Source organism: Festucalex cinctus, chromosome 2, assembly GCF_051991245.1.
Source record: "Festucalex cinctus isolate MCC-2025b chromosome 2, RoL_Fcin_1.0, whole genome shotgun sequence".
Taxonomy (NCBI): domain Eukaryota; kingdom Metazoa; phylum Chordata; class Actinopteri; order Syngnathiformes; family Syngnathidae; genus Festucalex; species Festucalex cinctus.
Window position 1 is genome coordinate 30453243 of NC_135412.1, and position 25761 is coordinate 30479003.

The 25761-nt window shown below is 41.1% G+C and overlaps 1 protein-coding gene and 1 long non-coding RNA gene across 8 annotated transcripts in view; one reads left to right on the forward strand and one right to left on the reverse strand.

Moving 5' to 3' along the window:
- Positions 1 to 25761, forward strand: part of LOC144014513 (diacylglycerol kinase zeta-like) — an 84387-nt gene that overhangs the window by 1204 nt on the left and 57422 nt on the right. For 2 of the 7 annotated variants that reach the window (XM_077514467.1, XM_077514470.1), the window contains exons 1-3: positions 11371 to 11491; positions 12534 to 12627; positions 19962 to 21129. In XM_077514467.1, the coding sequence (XP_077370593.1) occupies positions 20123 to 21129 (1007 nt within the window). In that variant the 5' untranslated portion in view covers positions 11371 to 11491; positions 12534 to 12627; positions 19962 to 20122. Of the gene's footprint in view, positions 1 to 278; positions 383 to 10423; positions 11492 to 12533; positions 12628 to 19961; positions 21130 to 25761 lie in introns of those variants that run through there. The other 5 variants (XM_077514469.1, XM_077514468.1, XM_077514472.1 and 2 more) reach the window with 5 other exon arrangements.
- Positions 3353 to 9013, reverse strand: LOC144013229 (uncharacterized). Its single transcript, XR_013282192.1, has 3 exons — positions 8929 to 9013; positions 3723 to 3804; positions 3353 to 3454 (listed from the first exon to the last, which is right to left on the reverse strand). It is a non-coding gene; the product is annotated as an uncharacterized LOC144013229 (long non-coding RNA).

Below are 25761 nucleotides of genomic sequence, written 5' to 3' on the forward strand. Positions count from 1 at the left end.
CAGTGGCATCTAGTGGTGAAATAAAAAGTCATTCATTTAAAAAAAACAAATGTTTGTGTTAGTAGTAAGTAAAAAGATATGTTGTATTGCATAAACATACTTTTTTCAAATATAACGGTAAGTCTATAAATCACTAATTATTTTACATGGCCGCGCTGCGCCTTCTAGTGTCCGCCATGTTTCGTCGCCATCTTTCTGCTACGGGTAACGTCAAAGACAAATTTCAGCAATCCATTTCTTAAAGCAGGAATTATAAAACCACGTATTTATTGTTTTAGATTGCAGGCGTGGAGGAAGAGTTGGAGAAGGAATGCAAGAAATCAGCTTCTCAGATGCAAGATGAATTTGTGCAGCTTACATTCAGGAAGCAGGTGTCTTACAGGTAAGAGAGTAATTGAAAGCAAAAGAGAAAGTGGAATGTAATTCCCTGCTAACCTGTTTAACCTGAAAGTAATGACACTATTCTCCTCTGTGGCCTGATTGTGTGTTTGTACGACACCGTAAACCTTCTAATAATATCCTTTATTCATACAGTATTCTAAATATATACTGTATAGCTATTTATAGCTATTTATATGTAACAGTCACAAAAAAATGAAAGAAAAAGATAATTAGAGTAAATCCCACTAAAAAAGAGGGCATTTGCCAAACAGTAAGAGCATTTATCAAACCAAATTGTACAAATAGCAAAACTTCAGGGATCCTCCGCATATCCGACGCCTGTCTCTTTCTCAAAATCTTGAGTTCCTCTTTCAAAAGTAAATATCTGCGTCATAGAACATCAGAATGACAGTGACAGGTCTTGTGTCAGGATAAGAAAGTTGAATTGCTTAGCCATCTTGTCAATATAAGAGTGTCGTCTGGAAAGATGTTCTGATGTAAACGTAGGCTAAAGTTTAGATGACTATTATTTGAAATTGTAAGATAAACGGTAATGTATGTGGATTGGAAGATTGGTTGCGAGAGATCAAACCAAAGATCCACATTGATGCGCTGACGGACCTCATTGCGATATAGAAACCAAAAGACAGTACTGCAAAGCACAAAGAAAAAAAAAGGAGAAATGTGAACATAGTACATTCTCCTTAGGAAAAATTCTTCTCACACTTAGTGACGTTTCTGACATTTGGGCCGCAAATTCTCATTCAAGTCACGATGAATATCTTCTCTTGTGATGAGCTTTTTGAGGAAACTGTCTGGTTATTTATTGGTTGATCCAAAACCTTTGTTACATAAAGTCAAGAGTCATCCGGGGGGAAGAAAGTCTAATTGAAATGTATCGAAATATGCATGATGTGATAACTTGTTCTGCCATTCTGCATGTATTGTTGTGTGATGAAATTTTGCCAACATATTGTGGGGGCTGAGACAATTCAACAGAGACCACTGTAATACATTTTGATCGATATGATGTAAGCATTTGATTGTGTGACAGCTGATAATTGTACATAATCATTTGCATAGATGTGCCAAAGCGTTTGCAACCTTGAAGTGTTTTTTATATGCTCACAACAGTGACACAATGATGTGAACATTGAATGATATATATATATATATATATATTTTTTTTTTACCAAAATATTTGTGTGTGAGGAAAGCCGACTACTCTTGAGTTATTTGTCTCCATAAACTGTGACGTGAACACAATTGTAGCACATCAAATAAACACCCTGACTGACAAACAAGGAAGCATCAGTAAATAAAGCAGATGGGTGTTCCCCTAATGGCAATAATTATTTTCCAAAGCAAGATTTATCTTGAGCAGATCTCCATTTTTACAACGCTCCAGTCCTTTTTGGACTGTTCTGTTTGCCACGAGTAAAAACTGTTTAGGAACATCTTTGCAATTTTTTTTTTACCCTTGACAACCTTAAATGAACCCTGATGAAAATTTACTATGTGCGTAAAATCTTGCAAACCTTTTCCGCTCAGTGACTACGTTCACATGCAGTCAATATTCGGGTTCAAGTCAAAATTCTGGTTTCTGAAACGTTTAGGCTAACTCGTTAACGTATGTGAGCAGCAGAGTTATTCCCGTATACATGGCCATTGTGATCAATTGGAATATCCCAATCGACAGTGTCATTATGCAAATAGATGTTATTTTCCCTTCTAACCTTCTACGGTCATTAAAATACATCATGTCCCTCACCTCACAAATAAAGTAGTCGTTTTCCTCTTCGCTCCAAAAGTGTGCTTCTTTGCTACGACGTCATGTTCGTTTACCTCTGCTTGAGTGTTTCTGCTGGGTTGCGCACCAGACGTACACGTGTACGTGTGATTAGATTAGTGCTGTCACTATAGAATATTTTTTAGACTCGATTAATAAACTGATCATATTCATTTCATTTTGCATTCAAGTGTATTACAAAAGCACCCCCCCCACACACACACACACACACCGATTACTGTTTATTAACCAGCGATTAGTGTTTATTTCGTACCTTATATTGTTATAGTGAAGGGGAAAAAAAAGTTTGATCGAGTTTTGAAAGGTTACTGATGGCATGTAAACATAGTCAGTGAGATACAAGCTTAATGAGGAAGCAGGTCACACGTGTGAAGTGGAATGACACAAGACACTTGGCGAGAGCGTGTCTGAATCGTGCAGATATATAGATTCATATTATGCAATGTGTGGGGCATGTCCACCATGAGGTGTTCAAAAGTGAATTGTACCCCCTCCCCCTCTCTGGTGGTGCAGTGGCCCCATAAGCACGGATCTTTACGCTCATCCCGATGTTAGAACAGGATATGTGTGAAAGAGAGGTGGTGCGGGGAGGGAACGGGGTCATGGTTGGCCAGCTGCCTGCTGTTAATACTGACACGACTGAGTTACGTAAGTGTCAGGTTTTTTTTTTTTTTTTTTTTTTGGCATCTGCAGTTTAATCTCTCTCCGGTGAGGTTTTATTCGTAATATATCCGTTGCGAAATTAGAGATCTCAAAATAGAAACGTCAGCATGCAGGGACTTTGAAATAATATTCGTGCATGTTGTTGTGCAGTTTTTTTCAATTGCTTTGAAATCCAGCCCTCCTGTGATATTTACCACCCCTCATTATTCTTTTCTGGCATCTTTGTGGACTGTGGTATTATATATCACGTCGTGTTTTCTTCTTTGTGCATTCATCCTCGTTTCAAAAGGGCAGCGCCTGCTATGTGTTGTTTTATTAGAGATAATAAACATCGACAAGAACCAGACATTAAGCGCCGCCTTCCTGGATTTAATGCATTTATTCTGTATAATTAGATCAGGACTTTGAAGGATGCACAGCTGCAAGTGAAACAGACGAGGTGAACATGAAGCAGCGCGGAGGATTTGGCACATCTGACTCACAATTATGAGGTGTGGGGTTCAAATCTCAGTTCACATCTTTCGGTGGGGATTTTGCTGCTATCGTTTGGCTGCGTTGAAGATCGAAGTGGAGGGGAGCAGGGAGGCAAAGTCGTGTGCTCTGAAAAAAATATTTAATTACCATAACATGTAAAACTTGCAAAACATGCAAACTTGTAATGATGAAAACTTACAATAAATAAAGTTTTAAAAAATCCAAAGTAACAGACAATCATAAAGTAAGGTGTTTGTATAGAACATTTCATATACAAGACAATTTATATGTCTATCTCCTGTATGACTCTTGAATGACAAAGTGGAATCCTCTCCCCGAAACCCAAAATGTTTATATCATCAGTGCAACAATCAGCCAATTAGAGTATAAGTACCTTCATCGTGGTGCATCTCCAATCACTTCTAATCGACTTCTCCGTGGCCAATCAAGTCCAAAATAAATCAACTGTACTGAACCTGAACCAAAACAAAATCATTCAGTAAATGAACGTGTTGCCTACTGGACACCTTTATTTTTTATTTGACAGTTTTGTACCAAACGGAACTGATCAATTGCTGAAGCAGGACCAGACAAAACATTGTGACCAATATCACAATCTAATGAAATCAATGCGGTGATAAAGTGGTAGTAAAGATAAAGCTGGATGATAGATGGATGGATGGATGGATGGATGGATGGAATGATGAATTAGTGCAAAATGGGAAATATAATATTATTGACAGTGAAATATAGCTGATTATAATACACCCAAAATGTTCAGTGTATGAATCATTTGTTATTTACATAATTTGTATCTGTAACAGTGTAACAGTTCCATTGCACATTAACCCCTGAGAGAAGTTAAAGACATTGAAATGATGAATATGCATGTGCGAATAATATTGAGAAGAATAAATGTGGATGAAAATGTAACAGTGTGTAGGACATTTGTTAATAATCATAACGTTGATTGTACAAAATATAAACATTATTGCACAATATCCAAGAAGACGTATTTATTATGAATGCTATAAAACATAATTAGCCATATTGCTGGAGATCTTTTTTTTTTTTATTTTTTTTTTTTAACATAGTTTATTAATTGTATCTCTTCTAAAATAAGTTCACCTTCATTTGTAATTTAATGGTTTTTATTTATTGAAGCTCTTTAATTGTTTAAACTCTGATGAATGGCATTGGAGCTCAGAGGTTTCTGTTGCTCCCTCGGGGGAGATCAAACTTGTGATGAATATTGACAAGCGTTGATTTGTCAAGCAGCTGAGGGAGTGGGAGGGGAGGAACAATGCACTACTTGCCTCGAGCCAGAAAGTTGTATAACATAGCACCACATCATGTACCAGAAGGATGGAGAACAACAAAATAGAGAGAAAAAAAGTAGTGACAACTCAGTCTGGTCTCCTCTTTTGCCTCGTGACCACTTCATTTTTAATTCTCTTATGCAGTACTGAAACTACGCGAAAAGTACTATGCATGTCAGTACACGCCAATTCCTGTTTTTGCTATAGACTGAAAATATTTGGGTTTGCTATGCAATGAGAAATAGGAGGCAAGACGTCAACAGTTCAGCTTTTACTTGCCGAAATTTACATCTAGATCACTCACACAACTTAGAACATTCAATACAGGTTTACTTGTTGTCATGTAGCCTTGATGTGCAGATTTATACTGAATTATGGATTTATGTATTTGATAGTATCAAAAGTATAACACTATTTTGGTTTGAGAATTATAATTATTAAAATTGAAGTGTTGAAGTTTTTTTTTTCCAGGCGGCTACTATATATGGATTTATGCCTTGGTCAGACTACACGAAAACAGCCCGATTTTAGCCCGACCGAGGTGTCGCGGACAAACGGGGCATGTCGTAAACGATTTGGGGTTGTCTTGACGCGTCGCCCGTGTAGTGTGACACGTTCAACGACTGGTCGCCTGTTGTCCGGGACGGTTCACGACCATCACGACGAAAGTCTAGCATGTTAGAATTTTTGCTCGTCTTGACGCACAATATGACATACCTACGTCGTCGTCCGTTTGGTTCCGCAGCATTGACCAATAGCGAGAGGGAGCGAAACGTTAATCACACACTAACAGCACTTTATAGCTTTATAGCTGGATATCTCATGGGATGGGGCCAAACAGGTGCAACCTGGAAAAAATAAAATAAAAAGTGCCCCGCTGCAGCGCTGCAGCTGCATGGAGCGCGCACGCATCACGCAACCCATCGTCAGGCAACGGCGACATGAATAGAGGACAAAAAAATATATATTGTGACTGTTGTTCTAATAATTTCAGAGATTTGGGCATATAAGTAGGGATGGGCACATATTTAGTGAGGATCGATCACATTTTCATATGTTGGGCCAGGCCTGGCCGCCTTGTCACCCGCTCTCACTTGAAAGTTTTTTTTTTGTTTGTTTGTTTTTCGGCGTACTATCCAATGCACCGTACTAAAACAAGTCAAATATGAATAAATTAACCAGTATAAAAATTACTCAAACAATATAATATTTCAGTGTTTGATAAAATAACAAAACAAGATGTCATCCCGCAAATTAACAAAATCGGCTATATTACCCCGGCGCATGTAGGCCTAAATAAATTAAAATACAGTGTTGGCTAAATCATATTTTAAACACTACTGAGGAGCAGGGAGCGCAAGCAATGCGCCCACATCACACTTGTCCCATGCGTGTTCCATTCACGCAAACACTTCCTGTCCATGCCTCTTTTTTTTTTTTTCCTCCCACCTCCCCGACAAACAGTGCCGACGTGTGTCTCTTGGCAAGTTGATCGGCTGGTGTCTTGTTGCGTTCAGACTTGTAGTGTGACTACACGCCCCGTCCACGACACGGAGCGAATTTATCGGGTAATGTGATAGCGCAACTGTCGTGTAAGAAAAAAAATCGCGTAGTCTGACCTCGGCATTATACCGAGCTCAAACTACGCGATTTTTATTTATTTTTTTGGTCTTTCACGACAGTCGCACTGTCAGATTACCCGATAAATTCTCCCTGTGTCGTGGACCGAACGTATTGTCACACTACAAGTCTGAGCTCGACAAGACACCATCCGTCATTGCGTGTTGTTTTCATGAGTGGACAAACTGATTAATCCAGGTGTGTCTGGCCAGTGTCTTCGTACTTACTGAGATCAGGCACACCTGGATTAATCAGCTTGTCCACTCTATATGCCCAAATCTCTGAAATTATTAGAACGACAGTCACAATATTTTTTTGTTCTCTAATTACGTCGCCGTTGCCTGATGAATTAATTATGTTAGGAGGTGCATGCATCATGTGACAGTTAGCAGCCAGCTAAGACCAGTTTGTTGATCAGATCGGATGGGCTACAAAAAGAAGGTCAATCAATAGAGCTGCACGGTATAGAGAGGATGAACTGCATTACAGCTCAAATGTAATCCATCCATCCATCCATCCATCCATCCATCCATCCATCCATCCATCCATCCATCCATCCATCCATTTTCTTAACCGCTTGCTCCTCTCAAGGGTCGCGGGGGTGCTGGAGCCTATCCCAGCTGGTCTTGGGCAGGAGGTGGGGTACACCCTGAACTGGTTGCCAGCCAATCTCAAATGTAATCAAAATGTAAAATAAAGTAGTGTTAAGCACTTCCATCCAACCATGGATCCATTCTCTTTTGCCTCAAAAAGGTTTGTGATACTGTGTTGTGTGGTGGTTGCCGTTGATGATAAGTAGAATAGAGGTTCTGTCATAGTCATGATGAGTCATGACAATATAGAGTAAGCACTAGTCTATAAAATAGTTTGACCAGCCTTCCTTTTACTTATTTCTTTTGGTCAACCAGTTCCACTCAATAAACACAAAACTGATGCATAAATTAAACATTGACTACAAATAATACACTTTTATGGGACTGGTTGACAAGATATTAGTCATTGTAAAATACATATATTTTTAGTGCAAATATTATTTATGCATACATTGTACTTAATACTCAACTTATTTTGTTCATATGCAATTTTGAAAGTTTGTATCATAAACTACATTACATAAACCAGATATGGTGTTGTGGACACACTTTCTTTGTGTGTATGTTGATAAATTCAGATTCATTCATTCATATTTCAATTCCCCCCCCCCCCCCCCCCAAAAAAAAAAAAGAAGACAGGAGAGCTACGTGGTTGCAAAATGCTAGGGGATCATGTTCAGGGTTACCGATGACAAATTCAGTTATAGTCCTTTAACTGGAGAGAAACCGAGAAAATGGGTCAGCGGTGGGTGTTGAAAGGATCTCTTGGAAAATTGTGTCAGAGTTCTGAGTGGCTTTTTATTTGTCATGGAAATGCAGAGTGGGCGATGGATGAAACAGAAAGTGAGCAGGTGTGTGTGTGTGCGTTAGTGCGTGCGTGCACGTGCGTGTGCATGTGCTGATGTGTACATTAGGGGTGGAGTTTTAGCATAACATACTGTACTGCATGGCCATCTTTTTCAAGCTTTACAGAATACATCAATTAGTCATGATTGAGAGGTTTGGCTCAGGGCAAAACAGACAAATCTTGTCAAATTATTCCACAATGACATTTAGGCACAATAGAGGTATTTTTGTCAATCCCAATGATTGTACAAATGTTTGGGCTGAGATTTTGGTTGAGCATTAAGTTATTGTGTTTCATTTTAAAGCTGCTCTCTGTAACAATTGGGCCCCAAAATATTTCTAGTAGCCTTTTTATTTGACCATTTATGACTGAAACATCTTCTAATCAGTAAATTATCACTGTAGCTCAGAATCGGTACTTCTGGCCAATAGTTTTCAGAATGGATTCGGGTTCGAATTTCCTGCTCACTGTCTGGAGATGTGACGTCAAATACGCATTGTGTATATGAAGAAGTATGTGTGCAGCTTCATTGTTCCTCAACAGGTGACAGTAGTGATACAAAATTAAATTTTCGGCGTATAGTTAGTACTAGTAGCTTAAAGCAGCTCAATGCAGAAAATTGAATTTCGAATTGCTACTGCTTCGTGTGGCCAAAAATTGAAATGCTTACTCCTTTCTCTCATACACAATGTGGAGATGACGTACCATCTGAAGAAAAAGTGCAGGAAATTCAAACCCGAATCCAATCTGAAAACTATTGGCCAGAGGCTTTCAGGAGTACCCATTTTGAACAGCTAAGATATTAATCTGCTAATTATAATGTTTTTGTTATAAATGTTCAAATAAAAAGGCTATTGTAAAGATATTTTTGGGTAAATTGCAACTGTAACCGCATCTTAGTTGGTTAGGAGCTCACATCTCCTGGTCTCTACGTTGTGTTGTATAATTCGGGGCAGGAGACGTTAATTTTGTTGACTCGTTGTTTGTGTACAGCGCTCCCAACCCACCTCGGCAACGACACAGTTGAACTTGCAGCCCTACGCACCGCATGCAAAAAGGGGGCACTGTTGAGCCATTACATCCAGAGCTCTGATTACATCTAAACAAGTGAAATCACTCTCATACCAAACTAATACCGCCAACTTTAAGAAAAGGTGAGAGACAGTAATGGTTCATTAGTAATGGTGTTATGATTTGTAAAGTTAATGTGTTTTCATTTACCTCAATCTGTTTTCTGTAGCTTTTATCCACAATGTGGTCACAGGTGAGCTGGAGCCTAACCCAGTGGCTGGGTGAAAGATGGTGTACTGTACACTCTAAACTGGTCGTCAGCCAGTCTCAGGACATATACAAACAAAGGAGCTGTCACACTGACATACAGTACAGGCCAAAAGTTTTGACACCTTCTCATGCAGTGCATTTTCTTTATTTTCATGACTGTTTACATTGTAGATTCTCACTGAAGGCATCATTCAGAACTATGAATGGACACATGTAGAGTTATGTACTAAAAAAAAAAGGTGAAATCATTGAAAACACGTTTTCTATTCTAATTTCTTCAAAATAGTCACTCTTTGGTCTGATGTTTTTTTTTTTTTTTTTTTTTTGCAAACTCTTGGCATTCCCTGGATGAGCTTCATAAGTAGTCACCTGAAAAGGTTTTCCAACAATATTGAAGGAGTTCCCAGAGGTGAGAATGGCAAGAGTGTGCAAAGCAGTAATCAGAGCAAAGGGTGGCTATTTTGAAGAAAATGTTTTCAGTTTTTTTAATTTCACTTTTTTTTAAGTACATAACTCCACATGTGTTCATTCTCAGTTTTGATGCCTTCAGTGAGAATCTACAATGTAAATGTAGTAATGAGAATAAAACAAACACATTGGATGAGATGTGTGTGTGTCCAAACTTTTGGCCTTTACTTTACATCTATGGATAATTCAGAGCCTCCAATTACCATTATGTGGAGAAAGTATTACACATTAACCTTCACATACTGTTTGGGCCACATTTGACCTGTGTCTACTGTAATGTTTACTATTTTGCCATTTATTTTGATAAATTGGCACAAACGTGTTCTGTGTTTTATTATCTAACATGCTAAATGAGCTGATAATGTCAAGTAATAATAATAATAATAATAATAATAATAATAATAATAATAATAATAATAATAATAATAATAATAATAATAATAATAATAATAATAAAGAATCATGCCAGTCATCAGAAAAATAAACAATCAAATACAGTACCAGAATGATTACTTAAGTACAGCAAAGTAGTATTTGCACTTTATAACTCCCCAGTCACCACATGTAAAAATAACGATAGGCCTAAATAAAATTGATACACAATAATGTGGGATAGTACGGATCAGGGCAATCAGTAGTGCTCTTATACACATTTCGATGCACTTCTCTACAGTGTTGAGATATACACTATTGCACTTAACTAGGGTGGTGTTATTTACTTGTAAAATGTTCACTTGGGCTATTTGTACCACGGGTAAAGGTAGAAAGAATGTTACATAAGTTGTATATTTCCCCATGTTACATCTAGGGCTCAGTAGTTTAAATTTCTGTCTTTTTTTTCGTATGTGCTATAGTATTTATAAAAAAAAATGGGGTGGGTATGGCGAGGAGAGGGTGTTGGAAATATTTTCTTCAGGCATGTGACAGGGCAACTAACAGTGAGGACCTGATCGCGGGATTGTTGTTATTAGTCACTTCCGGGTTTTGAGCCACCGGACGGGGATGAGAGAATCACGGCTGGCTGGTTGCGTGAAAGTTTCTGTGTGTGCTTGCGCTTCTGTGAGCGTGGCAAGTGGCAAGCAATGCATGCTTACTCGTGCTTGTCAACGTTTACGAAAATGGAGTCTACTGATTAAATAAACATCGGCGATGACGATAAAGACGGAAGGAGATAAATGTCAACTTCTAGGAGAGAAATGAAATGGAGGACGAAGAAGCCTCTGAGAAAAACTGGAGGACGGAGAGAAGTGAGATATGAAGTGACACGAGAGTGAAACACTGTAAAAACTACTGAGTTGGAGAGGAATACGAGCAAGGATTAAGTCACCACTAATCTCTACATACATTCACACACACACACACACACACACACACACCCACACACACACACACACCTTGTGTGCCTTACTGCCTTCTTTAAAGACCTTTGGCTTGTGGATTATTGACTTTGTAGCCTTTGTGGGGGAGCCATATTTGAAGTCTTTTTGTTTCCCCTGAACTGTAACATTGTGATATTTATCTTCACGTTTACATTAGGCGAATATGTTTATGCTGTACCAGGATATTTGTGAGCAGGTTGTGTATGATTACATTTTGAAGTAGTCATTGAGCTGTCAGCTGTCAGACATTTAAGTTGTATGCTGTGTGACACTGAAGACATTTAGAGTTTGTATACTGTTCTATAATTCTTTTGGTACGGTATGCTTGGAACATTCCACAAGCTCCTGTCAAAATGAGGCAGGCCTAAACCTTTGAGCAGAAGACTCATGGATATCAACACCGATCAGGTGTTAGTTACAGGGATGAACCACCACGATTGTTCTTGGAAGGAAAAAGGAGGTGATGGAGAGGAATTCCTTAGAAAAGATGATCGAGATGGGGGATTTAGTTCCAGTTCATCTACTTCTTCACTACGCTCCTGCTCTCCTCTTCCCCCTTCCACTCCCAGCCTGCCTCCAAACTGTATGGAGGACGAGAAGGAGATGCTTTTCGGCTGCTCCAAATCATTCACAGGACTAAAACTCTTCACAAGAAGGTAAGAGCCAGATAGGCTACAAGTGTAATGACGTATGTTGACGGCAGGTGGCGTCATTGGTTCAGTGTTCTCTTCACAAGTGTTTTAAACGCTGACATTTATTTCCTGGATGGTGGCGTCAAACTCATTTTGATGTCAAGTGGGCTGTACCAGTAAAATCACACCATAATAATAATGGAAATTACAATAAGGTGATGTTTACCCATTTGTTTGAATGCAAAGCATTGAAAGCAATACAAAGTACATGTTTAGAAAAACTTTGACAGCAACCAAATCTGCAATTTGCTTAAACTTATCTACGTGTGCGTTTTTGTTTTGTTTTTTGTTTTACATTTTAACTGAATACGTTGATTCTAAATAAAGTCATAAACATTTTAAGTCACATGCATTTGGATTGCACGTTAAGATCTAATATATTTATGAGGATTCAAGGTGATATGTGGAACGCCAGCCTTGTCACCTGTGGTTATTGTGCCAGTAAAATTTTGGATGCTAGCAAAGTGCAACCTTTAAGGCTTCCTCCACTGAAAATTCTGGTTAGTTTTCAAGTTTTCCAAGTGTTGGACTGCAAAGGGAAAAATGTACAATCAATAGCATTCGTGTGACTGCTTGTTTCAACACTGATAGAGTTAACTGCTGTGTTTAACAGCAAATGAGATTCCTCACTCCCATTACTGGAAATTCCAGTTGGATGTAGTTCCCCCATCCCCCTTATATGCCTGGCTATTTCTTGACACATTCAAGAGCTCTGGAAAAAAAATCAAATCCTTTTTAATATTGCACCATGCCACACTAATATTACTTTTGGTAATTTACTCTGTGAATTTGAAGTTGATTGTGTTTTCTGTACAGTATATTGGGAAAGTGTTACACTCACAGTATCAAGGAAGTACATGCTGGTCTAGTCTATTTTTGTCCGAGTCTCACCCTCTCTCTCAACCACACCCTCTCTCTCTCGCTCTCTTTCTCTCGCTCTCTCTCTTTCTCTCGCTCTCTTTCTCTTGCTCTCTTTCTCTTGCTCTTCCTCATCCTCTCTCTCTAGCTGAGCTTCTGGTTCCCCGTCACTCACATACAGGAATACTTAGTGAGAGCAAATAGAAGAAGCATGGTTGGATAGTTTGCTTCGGACTTTGCAGGTTTGTTTATTTACTCTGCTTATGTTTTCAACGAATAGTATCATAAATGGCATTATCGGAGCAACATTAATTTGATGGACTTCAGTTATATCGGGGCAGATGCAGTGCTGTGTGGTGTTCTTCCTAACTTTTACACTTGTTTCATATTTTCATTATTATTGTACAAGAAGTCCTCAAAAAAGTCTTCAACTAACAAAAACACAATACTGTTAGTGTAACAAGGAATATAGGCCTAATTCGCCGTGTTCAGTTGATAAATTATTTTCTGTTATGCATCAAATAATTGTGTGAAAGCACTCAAATATTTAATTTATGGATATTGCACTTGACACGGAGATATTTATTTTTCAGACCAAATCACAAGTTAAAAATGTTAATAACATGCACAGCTGTGGTTAGCAAAGACCTCCAAAAATGTAGGTAGGAGTCCGGGTGACCTTTTCTCTGAGATGAGAAAGTTGTGTTTTGGATTATTGGATAGCACAAGATAAATGTCAGCAACAATATTTGAAGTTGAACCCCACTTTGCAGCAGCACTATTTAAAAACTCACGTTGAAATGAATAGTCTTGGATGACATGCATGGGTGACTGCATGTTCATGGAAGTTGTAGACAGTGGTGGTGTGGGAGCAGTGGTTGGCCAATGGTCATCATCACACTTCAGCAGTCAGCGGTACACTTCTGTGTTGCTTATCAACAAATAAGACAAAAAATATATAAACCTACTTGGTTGTGAAGTGTTGATCCTTGATGTTCACTGAACGGAAATCTCAAGTTGTGTTCCAATTCAGATTTTATGCTTAGTCAGGGCAAGTACCCTTTTTTGTGCGTGAAAGACACTATGTGTCGTCATTATGCCTGGAGTATAAAATACAGTAACTAATGTCAGCCTTGAACACGTTTTTTTTCACCAATGAAATCGTCATTAAAAATATATCATGATTTCTCACTAGAGCATCTGTTAGAATGTTTGGTGGTTGTTATGGAACACTGTTGGTGTATTTGCATCATGTACCTTACCACTATTTTTCATGTAAATATTTAACCCAGCAACAGCTCTGGAAAGTCTAACACACACAGTCACTTTCTTGTAAAACTTGAACCCTTTCCATGATGTCAACGCTGGTAGTCGTGCTGTTTGTTGCTGATTGGACAGATATGTTTGAAATATGCTGTCATCCACAACCACATATTTGAATAAACTGTAGTCTATTGTGATCATAGCTGTCTTTAGAGGTTCAAGACTATTTGTATTGTGTTCGGTACACATAACTTAGGTTCAGCAAATAGTTAAGCAGTTCCACAACATCTCACTCCAACGTTGTGCATGAACAAGTTCAGTGAAGTGTCTATTCATGAGGTTGTTTATATTTTGGGTGAACCTCAACTGAACGTACTTTATTTCTGCCTGCTTGTGAGTGCACTCATTCTTGCGTTTATGAACAGCGCTCTCTCACAGTTTAAAGGGATTACACCACAGTATTTTAAGCCCTTCCAACAGTTAACGATAGGCATGTAATGATTCAATATTACCTTAGTTTGACACCAAGGCGATGTTTTTTCTTTTTATGAAATAGCAGGTGTTTTGCTGGTTAGTTTTCTAACGCAGAAGTAAAATGCCCGGTTCAGTAAAACCCCGCCTCTCCGCGTGTGCTTGCCGTGCATCACAGTGCCTAAGGTCTCAGCTTGCAAACGTCACAAACCCAGAAAACAGGTGAGCCATGACAGTTGTTACCCGAGTCCATATCTTGCAGTCAGATCGAACGTTTGCGTTTCTGGCCCCGCATATTCATATATTTTCAATTTAGTTAGCGTGGTCACGCGTGATTACATGCCGGGTGATGCGTCTCAAGCGGTTTTTTGCTCCGTTCACCTATTTCACTGTGCTTTGCTGATGTAAACGTTTGGCGGAGGCACTGACAGTCAATCGGCAAGAATGAACTTACTACGTAAGTACGTACGTGGTGAAATAAAAACAACATGGGACAATATCATGGTGTCATGGTGGTCTTTGGGACTTGGAGGTATACAACATAGCCAGCTTTCAAGGGTACCAAGCCATTAAGGAACAGATTTGGGGAATGGGAGCAAGGAAGGTGGCATATCTGGTGAGTGGATTGCTTGTTTACAGCTGTTGAACTGTCAAACAAGATAGCATTTAGCAGCTAACAAAACACTGAACAACCATTTTTTTCTGTTGGAAGAGAAGGAGGAGCCCCTCTTTTTTTTTTTTTTTTTTTTTTTTCTCCACTCGAGCAACCCCTCGATAAAATCATCTTCACGAAAAAAGCATGTGACGTTTTCTTTTGGGTCTGAACCTAGTATTTGGCACTGTCAAGTCATTTTTAGTCAACCGCAAGTGGCATTAAATGGCAGAATGGCTGTCCTGGGATAAAAAAAAACAGGTGGATTTTTCTGCTTGATTCATATTGCACGAAAACATTATTATTCAATATACCGTGTTTAGACTAGGGGTTGCGTTTAGAACATATTATTGACACAAACATTTTCGACTTCACTTCCTCTTTAATATTTATGTAGGAAAACACCAAATCTGGCAAAACCACCAACCGCCGTCACACACCACATTGGTCATCAAAATGCGAAGAATGGAGGAAAACTACTGTTGAATGGCAGCAGCAGTACTTCAGACTCTGCCTCCACCATTAACATGGCAGCTTAATATTATTATGGAAAATAATTTTATTAAAAGGTCAGTGAAAACTCCAGTGGGATTTTTTTTTTTTTTTAGTTAACTTTGCTTGCCAGGTTTCAAAAACAACTCCTCACATTAACACAAAAGCAAACATGAAATGACACATTGAACTAAAGCACCCGGCTAGCCTTTCAGGTATGATGGACTCTGAGTGACTTAAAAATAAATAAATAAATAAATACAAATAAAAATATGTTAAAGAAGAGCCAAAACAGATCATCAACAATAGAAAACATTTGCATCTAATTGAAGTACAGTCCTGTTTTTGCTTTGATATTCCTATTTAAAAAAGACCTCCAGTTGCAAGGTTTTCCTCGTTTTTGAGAATACACTGTATGGCTGAAAGCTGCACCTATCTACAAATGTGGACTGAATATGTGGCAACAATTGGGAGATGTAATATTCTGAGGGTAATAGCTCACAGTAACATTTTGAAAAAACAAACTGAGCTAGTTAACAAGGCCCGAGCAGCGACTTCCGCAAGCTCACTATTGTTTCTTTCGGAATGATCATTATTAATATTTTCAGGGTCAACAGAGGTTTAATTAGTTCTTTGTTTTGAATTATTAGCTATGAACTGAACTACCATAGTTCATTTTTAAATGTGTCTACTGAACTTAAAGTCCATGAAGAATTAAACTTCCCCAACGCTGCTTGTACCATTGTGTGTTTTGTGCACCCTCTGTTACTTGGGTGAAGTTGCCTCTGTAGGGTAGAACAATACTCTACTAACCATTGATTGGCCGATAGAGACAGTACGCAACTGTTTGTTTGGGTTCACGCAGACAATTTCATGCTTTTTTTGAATATACATTGGTGGACAACTGGACATATATCCAAAATCGATCAAAAGTTTGGATTCACTTTTTCTTCCACAGAAATGCACTCTTTTTTTTTTTCTTCTTTTTTTTTTTTCCATGACATTTAATGAAAAAAAAAAAAATCCCTCCAATTGTACTCTTATTTGTCACTCTAGCATGAACACAACACCCCAAAATTGTTATAATTTGATTAATATGCCAGGAAAGGACACATGCAAATTTGTTATACTGTCTTAGTCTTTCCGTGCACATCCAAGTCCATGTTCACACTGTCGGCTCCATACAAAAGAAAAAGCCCTTATAGTTAACAAAAGCAAGGACTAAACAATGAGCTGACAAACAACATGTATTTGGTGGATATTAATTTTCATGCTCTACCCCCATGACAGTGATCAATTTAAACAAACCAAGCTTTCAAATAAGTAGAAACAACATCAAAGTTACATGATGCTAACCCTCTACAATATTCACATGAGGAATGCATTCTTAAATGCTCATTCCTTTTATTTTGCGGTTACCGAAACCATATGTGAAGGTGTAATTTATTTCACTTCTTTGGCATCTAATATAAGCCATTTCTGAGGAAATTCTTAGTTCTAGTGGTTGAAAGTGTCACTTTTTTCTATTAGCGGCCTGAACATTTTGTCCGTGTACATGGATTTTGCTAACAATATGCTAGATGAATACTGTGAGCCGTTTGCAGTATGCTCTACTCACTGGCCATCAAATGTTTCAGGATACTCAGTATACTGTAGAACCAAGTTAACCACCAGCTCCTGTCAGAGTTCAGTCACTATGCTGCCGTTTGTTGTCATCAGTCATAAAAAAAGCAATTGTCCAGGAAAAATTTTAAAATAACTTTGACATTTACCCCCTGTGCAATATTGTCGTGTTGTTTCAACTCCAAGATGTGTTCATATACCAACTCAGGTGGATAATATATTTAACAGTAGTCGCATCTGGCATTTCCCTCTCTCATCTCCCATCATGGTAGGGGATTATAACTCTCCGGAAGCAGATGTTGCATAATAGCAAAATACACACACGACACACAAGATGCACACACCAGGCTCAAATGAAAATGAACAGGGATCAGAAGATGAACTAGGCGGATTGTCTGCCAATATCAATATTTGAGCTAGACGCAAAAATATTTGTCATTGCCAACCATTGTTTATAACTTTATGCCAACAGCTCTGGATTTGGCTTTCTATTGACATTAGTATCACATGCACCACTCACAATAAGCTAAAAATATTGCCATATTGGGCATTTCAGAATTAATCTAAAAATGCTCCATGACCGTTAGAGGTGAACTTAATTTGACTTTATCTAAACTTTTGAATGTATAATGTGCATCTTTTCAATGTTTGAGTTCTTTTTGCTTTTGAACTTGATGTTTTCTAACAGTGGTTTCCAACTTTTTTTTGTTTTGTGTACCCCTGGGTATCCCCTCATTCATACAGAGTGATGATTCTCCAAAAGCAGAACGCAGCAAGACTGATTATTATGTGAAAACCATTTAATTTAGTCTCCTTAATTTGTCCTCCTTAATTGTCTTCTTTTTAAGCAAAATAAATGACAGTATACAGTATGTTGCCTTGAAAATAAACATGTATTATACTGTACAGTGGAAAACCCCCCAAAAAACCCCGTAATCAACATGTGTCATCGTATATCTCTTGTAACAGTAACCATAAAAAATGGAGTTCATTTGAAAAAGTCCCTTTTTTACTCCACGGTATTTTAAGCCCTTCAATGAGTTAGTTAACTATAGGCATATAATAATTAAATTTTACCTTTTGGCACCATGGCAATATCATTTTTAATGAAACATTAGGTGTTTTGTTGGTTAGCTAACACAGAAGTAAAACGCTCGGTTCAGTAAAATCCAGCCTCTCCCCGTGGGATTGACGCGCCCACGGCGAGCCGACTGCAGTCTGTTGTTGGAGATCTGCGTTTGAGCACTCCTCTGAATGCAAGCCATCAGTTCTTCAATAAACATTTGAAACAAAACGGCTCCGTGCTGCAAGAAATCTTGGAGGAGGAGAGGTTGAGAAGGAAGAAGAGAGAGGATAGGAGAATGAGGGGGGAAAAACCCCCAAGGATGGTCTCGAACCAGGGACTTGCTGCTTATAGAACAAACACATTAACCACTATTCTGTTTGAAAGCTCTATATAAATAAAGATAACTTGACTTGACTATACTATTCGATCTGTTAGGTTAAATAGTGCCAAGATTTTACTTGTACTGATAGTTTACACAAGTGTCATCCAGAACTTTTGGGGTTTAAAGACAGCCAATTGTCATTGCACTTTGGCATTGCAAATGTGAAGGTTAATTGATTGCTTTGAATTCATTTGGACAGAATGTTTACTGATAGTCTACTTTTGTCACTATCATTGAGGGCTCAGAGAAAGTGGGCGTGTTTTTAGTCCGTAGAGGCGGTGCGGGGGTCGGTCTGCACCTTATGACGTCAAAAAGTGCCAACAGCTCGGAGAGTAGAATGACCTAGAATTTCTCATAGGGGGGCGAATGGAGGAAAACACCACTTAAGTCATGTTTTTGGTGAGGAATTAGCATTTTAACACTGCTAAAAGCTCCAAAAAGTTGTTTTTTTCATGTTGCTGTCCCTTTAAACAGATATTTAAACTTTAATTATCCATGAAATGACCAATACATTTCCGAGGATGTACACTTCTATGGCGCTTCTAGTCTTCTTTGTATCTCTGTTGCACCCTGCTGATTACATTGTAACAACTCAGCGCAGTGGGCACTTTTGCTTAAAGCACATCCATTTTGAAGCTAGGTACTTTTGATCAGTTGATGTGTGTCTTGTTCTCATGATGTCAAAATGTAAACATCATGATGAAGAGGACTGTTTAAATACCAATTCTATTTGAACCAGTAAATTTATTGGTCCCTTCATGGCTCAAACACCTGTTGTAAGGTGTAAGGTTGTATTCAGCTCATGGTAGAGCAAGTTGTACAAAAAGTGCAGAAACATTGGACAGTTTGTCCAGTCAAATGTTTTGAGAAGTTGAATTTAAGTCACCTGTATAGGTCTGAGCATATATTTTGTTCCTGAAATTTCATATACAAACCAAATAATCCTAAGATTTTGTGATTGCTGTACTTCTACTTATGACTCCCACTAACTTTGTGTTGGAGGTGAATGAAAACACACAAAGGCCTGAAGAGAACCGATATACTACATTTGTTGTCAACACCGAGTGTTGACCTTGGATTATGAAAGTAATATTTTGGTACAGTCACAATCAAACTATGAATTAAAATAAAATTGGAAATGTGTTGCATAAGTTGGGCGTATTAACTAGCAAATGAACGATGTCCTTCTTTGTGGAGGTAATAATGTGCACCTAGATATGCCCCCCAGTTACGTTGCCACTGTACTGACTGAATGCCACATAGTGCTTGATTGCTGCTGTGTTTCCAGTTGCACAAAAGACACCTCTCATGTTGCCATGACACCACACGTATCTAAAGGGAGGAACATATTAAGTACATGAATCATACATATTAAGTACATGAATCATGATTTGAACAACACAGTACTGCATCATTGACCCATAGATGTCATTTTTTAATTTGCTGTTTGCACAGTTAAACATTACACTTGAGATATTAAATTGAATGGAAAAATTGCAATGTATTTTTTTAGTTTTAAGTAATTAATTCAATGTCGGGGCTACATCTTATGACTAATATTTGTAAACATAATGAGCCCTTTTGAAGTCATCGTCTATGCAAATTTACAGAGCTGTTTAATTTGCAGAACACCCTGTTTACCAGGGAAGAGGACCAGTGGGTGACCAGCTTCGTTCTTTGGTTCCTGTCGTGTCATCTGCTATGATAGCTGACCTTTCAACTTAAAGCTCTAAGAAGTCCAGAGACAAGACACTACTATGACCAAGCACATATTACATTCCAGACAATATGGATTACTTCTTCCAGCGTCATTTCCATCGATGGCACAAGAGACGGAAGTACCCTGCAACTGTAGGCCAACCTGGGCCTGCAGTCTTGGTCAGCAAAGCACGGAGACGTTCTAGTGTTGGCCTGCCCTCTGCAGCACTATTAGAAAGCAGGCGCTCATCTAGTGGCTTGCCACCGCTTCCTTATCAGAGGCGCCCAAGTGTTGGCGTTTTGGTAGCCAGTGGACAGAGGCGTCAGTCCATTAGAGAAGATGTGGCTTTTAGTAACTCAAGTGAATCAGCTGAAGAAAGTGGACTGGAGACATCCGATATTTCAGTTAAAAAAGAATGGAATGTATCGCAGTATAAACGTAATGCTCGCCGCTCTTCCTCTGCTTTCTCTGGCGTGCATCGAAGAATGGCGGTGCGATATTGTCACCCCTCCAAGGGAAAGTCCATTGAACCTCATTTGCTTGGCTCCTCCTTGTTACTTGCGAGCGTTGTCCAGATGGGCAGTGACGCAAATAAAAAGCAAACGGGAGAATCAAGTATCTCACTTTGTTCCTGTGCTGGGTCAGATAGTGAGGAAACCGGCAATCAGCAAGTAGGGGAAAAAACAGCTTTCAGAAGAGATGACAGACCCACATCTCGAGCGCATGCAACCCAAGCGATTATGAAGAAACGCATTAAACCCCGACCCTTTCTCCGACCTCCTCGTTGTCTAAGACGGAACTCCTCCCATCTCCTCCCAGCTGAGACCGTCTACCAGAACAGCAAAATGCCTTATGGGCTTCATGGTCGCTATAATCATCGAAGGTTGAGCCAAGGTCATCAAGCTCTAAATACACTGTATCAGACTTCCACCAGCAGCCTCAGTTTGAGGCAGATGGCTTCAGACGATCTCAAGTCGGATCCTGAGGCACTCCTTTGTGAATCTACCCTCCCTAAAAGCTGCTCTTCACCTCTCAGTGGGTCAGAGGAGTTGACATACTATGATCCATATCTGGAAACATGGGAGAACTTTCTATCGTATGTAATAAACTCTCACAAACACCCACTTAGATAGATACACTGTGATGAATTATGTCTTGCATTGAATTACTATAGGCCATTTAACATTTGGTTTCGGCTTGGTTCTCAAATGAGAACCTGAGGTTGTTGTTTTGTGCGCATCCTTTTATTAATACATCCTCCCCCGCAAGCTCACAGAATGGATAGAAAAGAGGTATTCATAAATAATTCATTTTAATTAAAACATTGTTCCCTCTAAGCTGTGCACTGCTCTTACCCTCAGTACACGACAAATGTATACAGCACATTTAAAAAGAAAAGAAAAGAAAAGAAAATAGCTTTTTTTGGCAAATTTATATTCGCCCCGTACAAAGAAATTGAAAAATGTATTTGGCACATGTGGTTTACAAAGCAGGAAGAAAAATGTATCAAAAAAGAAGACCACTTGGTTAATTCCTACACAGATTCTTTACAGTGATATTGTTAATGTGTCTTAACATTAAAGGTGGGTTCAAAGATATTTTTGTGGCTGCGTCTTCCGGATGGATCATCTTAACGTTTGTTTCTCGATCCTGTCAATCAATATGCGTAATGACGTTCCTAGCCGCGCATGTGCAATTTGAGTGTTTGTAGCATGTAACTAGCTTCGTGTAGTACGCTTCGGATTCGGCCATTCATCGTTGTAGCTCCACTGAGCTGACCGCGTACTTTGAAAATAGCTGAGAGACGCAAGAGGACATCTGTATGAAGTGAGGCCGGCTGCAGAGACTGATGAAGATGAGCTCGGACGTTAGCAACATTTGAAAGGCGTTTCCCCCAGACGGGCAGGAGAGCTGGTAGGATGGTCTTTCGCATGCGCGTTTTTTTAAATGTGACGAACAGATGTTTGGCTTCCACTTTTCGAGAACATCATTGAATCCACCTTGAACCATGTGGAGGGCTTTGCTTTGTCTCTGACTTTGTGGCTTATTACCATGGTGCCTTCACCCGTAACATGGATTGCTACGTATATTTAAAAAAATTATAAATCCCGAGTGAAATTGCTCAAACAGGTTGAAAACAAAATAGTTGGGATATATTTGCGATGTGTTTGACAACACATCAATTGGAGACATGGTGTTGTCCGGCGTTTGCTCTGTCCACTCGTCATCTCACCAATTAATTCAAAACCAACCGGTCGTAGAACCCTGATGCTGAGTGAGAATGTTTCTGCATACTGTATTACCACGACGTACATATGTGTTGATGGCCAGTGTGTTGTGGAGTTCACATGAGTTGTTGCAGCGCTGAGCTGTGAGCATGGATTTGATCACACAAACACTGCACTGTGCCATATATTCTGGAAATAACTATGCCTACATCAAGTGACTTGCTGTAGAGGTAAGATCTTTAGCCCGAGCCCAAGCCCGACACGACCCGAAATTCGGGTCAGGTCGGGCCTAAAATGTACGTTCGAGTCGGGCCGGGTTTCTCTCTCGCTGACTATTTTTTAAAATAAATATGTTTTATAAAAATGTAGACTAAAACGATGTGTGGTTACTAAACTAAGGAATACTTGTTGTAAATAAATAATTTGGATAAAACAGAGAAGGCAGCGCTGTAAGGTAATTGCTATATAACTACTACTAAACAGGAGGCGCAGAGCAAGAGCACGCTTTGCGCACGGCTTTGCAGACGTTTTGTGAACGTAATCTTCCCGCCGTGAGTCCACATTTATTTTGACCAGGTATCCCTGATAGGGAGCAGCAAGAAATCAAGGATAAACTTAAAGCAGCTATATGGAAGATTTAAAATTTCAAATCTCTACTGCCACCTGTGGCCGAAAACAAACTGCACGCTCATACACGCTGCGCGCACTCGTACGTGCACGACCTCAATACTGAAGACTGGGCTCTTCATATCCAATTAAACTGTTTTCAGAGGTAAGAAGTTTTATAATGTTATACAAAGCTGGCCACTTCACGGAATGAGACTCTCGATCCCCACTATAAATAATTGATGTCCACGGGACGTGCAGATCATATTGCTTTAGTCGGTCGAAGTCCAGTCCTGTGCTGTACTCCAAAACGATGTGCAAATTACGTCAATTAATTGGACCGTATTCCGATGTTAATATGCAGTTACATATTGTAGTCACCCCGCTCGACGGACGTCAACCTGATTCTAGTCATTATTAGTGTATGTCGCCCCCAGGCTAGCGTCATTGTGCATGAGCCGAAAGGTGCGCTTGTAGCGAGCAGTGACGGGAGTCGAAGGCGGAGTGTTAAAGTCCATAGCCAAAGACTGGCGTTTTATTCACATCATCAACAACAACTCACACTGCGCGAGGTTCACAGACCTACCAACATTTGTTCTTTTATCCTTTCATCCTTTTATCCTTTCATCCCATCCAACTCCTCCTTCGTCCCAACGTCCCGTGGGTGAATTATGTTCTCATCACCACACAAGCCCCCCCAGAATTCACCCATAATCAAACTCCGGATGACGGGGCGGCAAAACTGCCCGACCCCTGCGGGTAACGTACCCAGGAAGCGCGGGCGGGAGGGGCCCAGCAGGAACATCAGAACAGTCCCGCGCACCAACTGGCGGGGATTCAGGAACCACTGGAAGGGACCCCGCACGGTCTCCCAGGTGCAGCCTAGGGGGGCGGCCGCGGCGGGGGGCGCGGGGCAAGTCCAAGGGTCCGGCCAGGTCCACATGACCCGGCTTAAGCCTGTCAACAGAAACAGTTTCGGAACGGCCCCCAATATCCACGACCATGGTCTTGGTACCATGCTGCAGGACCCTAAATGGTCCGTCGTAGGGGGGATTCAAGGGACCACGGTGTGCATCGTGTCGGATGAAGACAAACTCGGCCGACTGCAAGTTGGGGGGCACCCGGGCCACAGGGGTGCCATGCTGCGACGTGGGCACGGGCCGGAACGCACCAGCAGCATCCACCGGCGGTCCAGGCCTGGGTGCGGGCCAAGGCATCGAGGCGTGCGGAATGAAGTCTCCTGGCACTCTTAGCACCTGTCCATAGACCAACTCGGCCGACGAACACTGCAGGTCCTCCTTAGGTGCAGTACGAAGGCCCAGCATGATCCAGGGTAGCTTGTCGACCCAATTACCGTCAGAAAGGCCAGCGCGCAAGGCGGCTTTCATCGAACGGTGGAACCGTTCGCACAGCCCATTAGCCTGAGGGTGATAAGCGGAGGTGCGGTGTAGCTTGACGCCGAGGCCCTCAGCAACAGAGTTCCAAACCTCTGACGTGAACTGCGCACCCCTGTCGGACGAGAGGTCCGCCGGCGGTCCAAACCGAGCGACCCAGGTCCCGATAAACGCCCGGGCCACGTCACTGGTCGATATGGAGGTGAGGGGAACGGCCTCTGGCCAGCGGGTCGTCCTGTCCACCATCGTCAGGAGGTAGGTGAAGCCCTGGGAAGGAGGAAGCGGACCTACGATGTCGACGTTGACATGGTCAAACTTCCTCGCAGGGACAACAAAAGTCTCCAAAGGTGCCTTGGTGTGACGGTGAACCTTGGCTCGCTGACAAGCCACGCATGAATCGACCCAGACCCGTACATCTTTCTTCAACCCAGACCAGACGAACTTCTGAGACACCAACCTCGACGATGCCTTCCTGCCGGGGTGTGAGAGACCATGCACCATGTCGAAGGCGGCCCTCTGCCAACCAGAGGGCACCAGCGGTCTAGGCCAGCCCAAAGAGACGTCACACCACAGCTCGACCCCGGAGTCGTCGACCGCCACCCTTTCAACTTGCAACCCGGTGTCGGAGCTCCGAAGCAACTGGGTGCCACGATCGGAAGCCTGGTCGGCCGCCATCCGGGAAAAGTCGAGGCCCAGCTGTACCGTGTTGACGGCTGCCCTGGACAGACAATCCGCGACCACGTTGTCCTTGCCAGCGATATGTCGGATGTCCGTGGTGTATTCAGAAATGAACGACAACTGCCGCTGTTGCCGCGCGGACCACGGCTCGGACAACTTCGACATGGAGAAGGTGAGCGGCTTGTGATCGACGAAGACCGTGAACTCACGGCCCTCCAGGATGAAGCGGAAGTGGCGGATCGCCAGCCAGACAGCAAGGAGCTCCCTGTCGAACGTGCTGTACTTGCACTCCCGAGGGACCAACCGGCGGCTGAAAAAGGCGAGTGGCTGCCACGCACCTTCGACGCGCTGCTCCAAAACAGCCCCAACGGCAAAATCAGATGCGTCAGTAGTGAGGGCGATCGGGGCATCCGGGCGCGGGTGGGCCAACAAGGCCGCTTGGGACAGCGCGGCTTTCGTCTCTTCAAAAGCCTTGACTCTCACATCGGTCCAGTCGACCGCACGGTTAGGGGCCACACCCTTAAGTGCGTCGTAAAGCGGGTGCATCACATGGGCAGCGTGGTGGATGAACCTGTGGTAAAAAGTCACCATCCCGAGGAACTCGCGGAGACCCTGGGCCGTCTGGGGTCGAGGAAAAGCGGCAACCGCTTCCACTTTTGCCGGGAGCGGGGTGGCGCCGTCCTCATTGATGAGGTGGCCGAGGAATTGGATGGAGGGCACACCAAAGACACACTTAGCTCGGTTAATAATCAGTCCAGCCTGGCTGAGCTTGGAGAAAAGCTGCCGGAGGTGTGAAAGGTGTTCTCCGATGGAGGAGCTGGC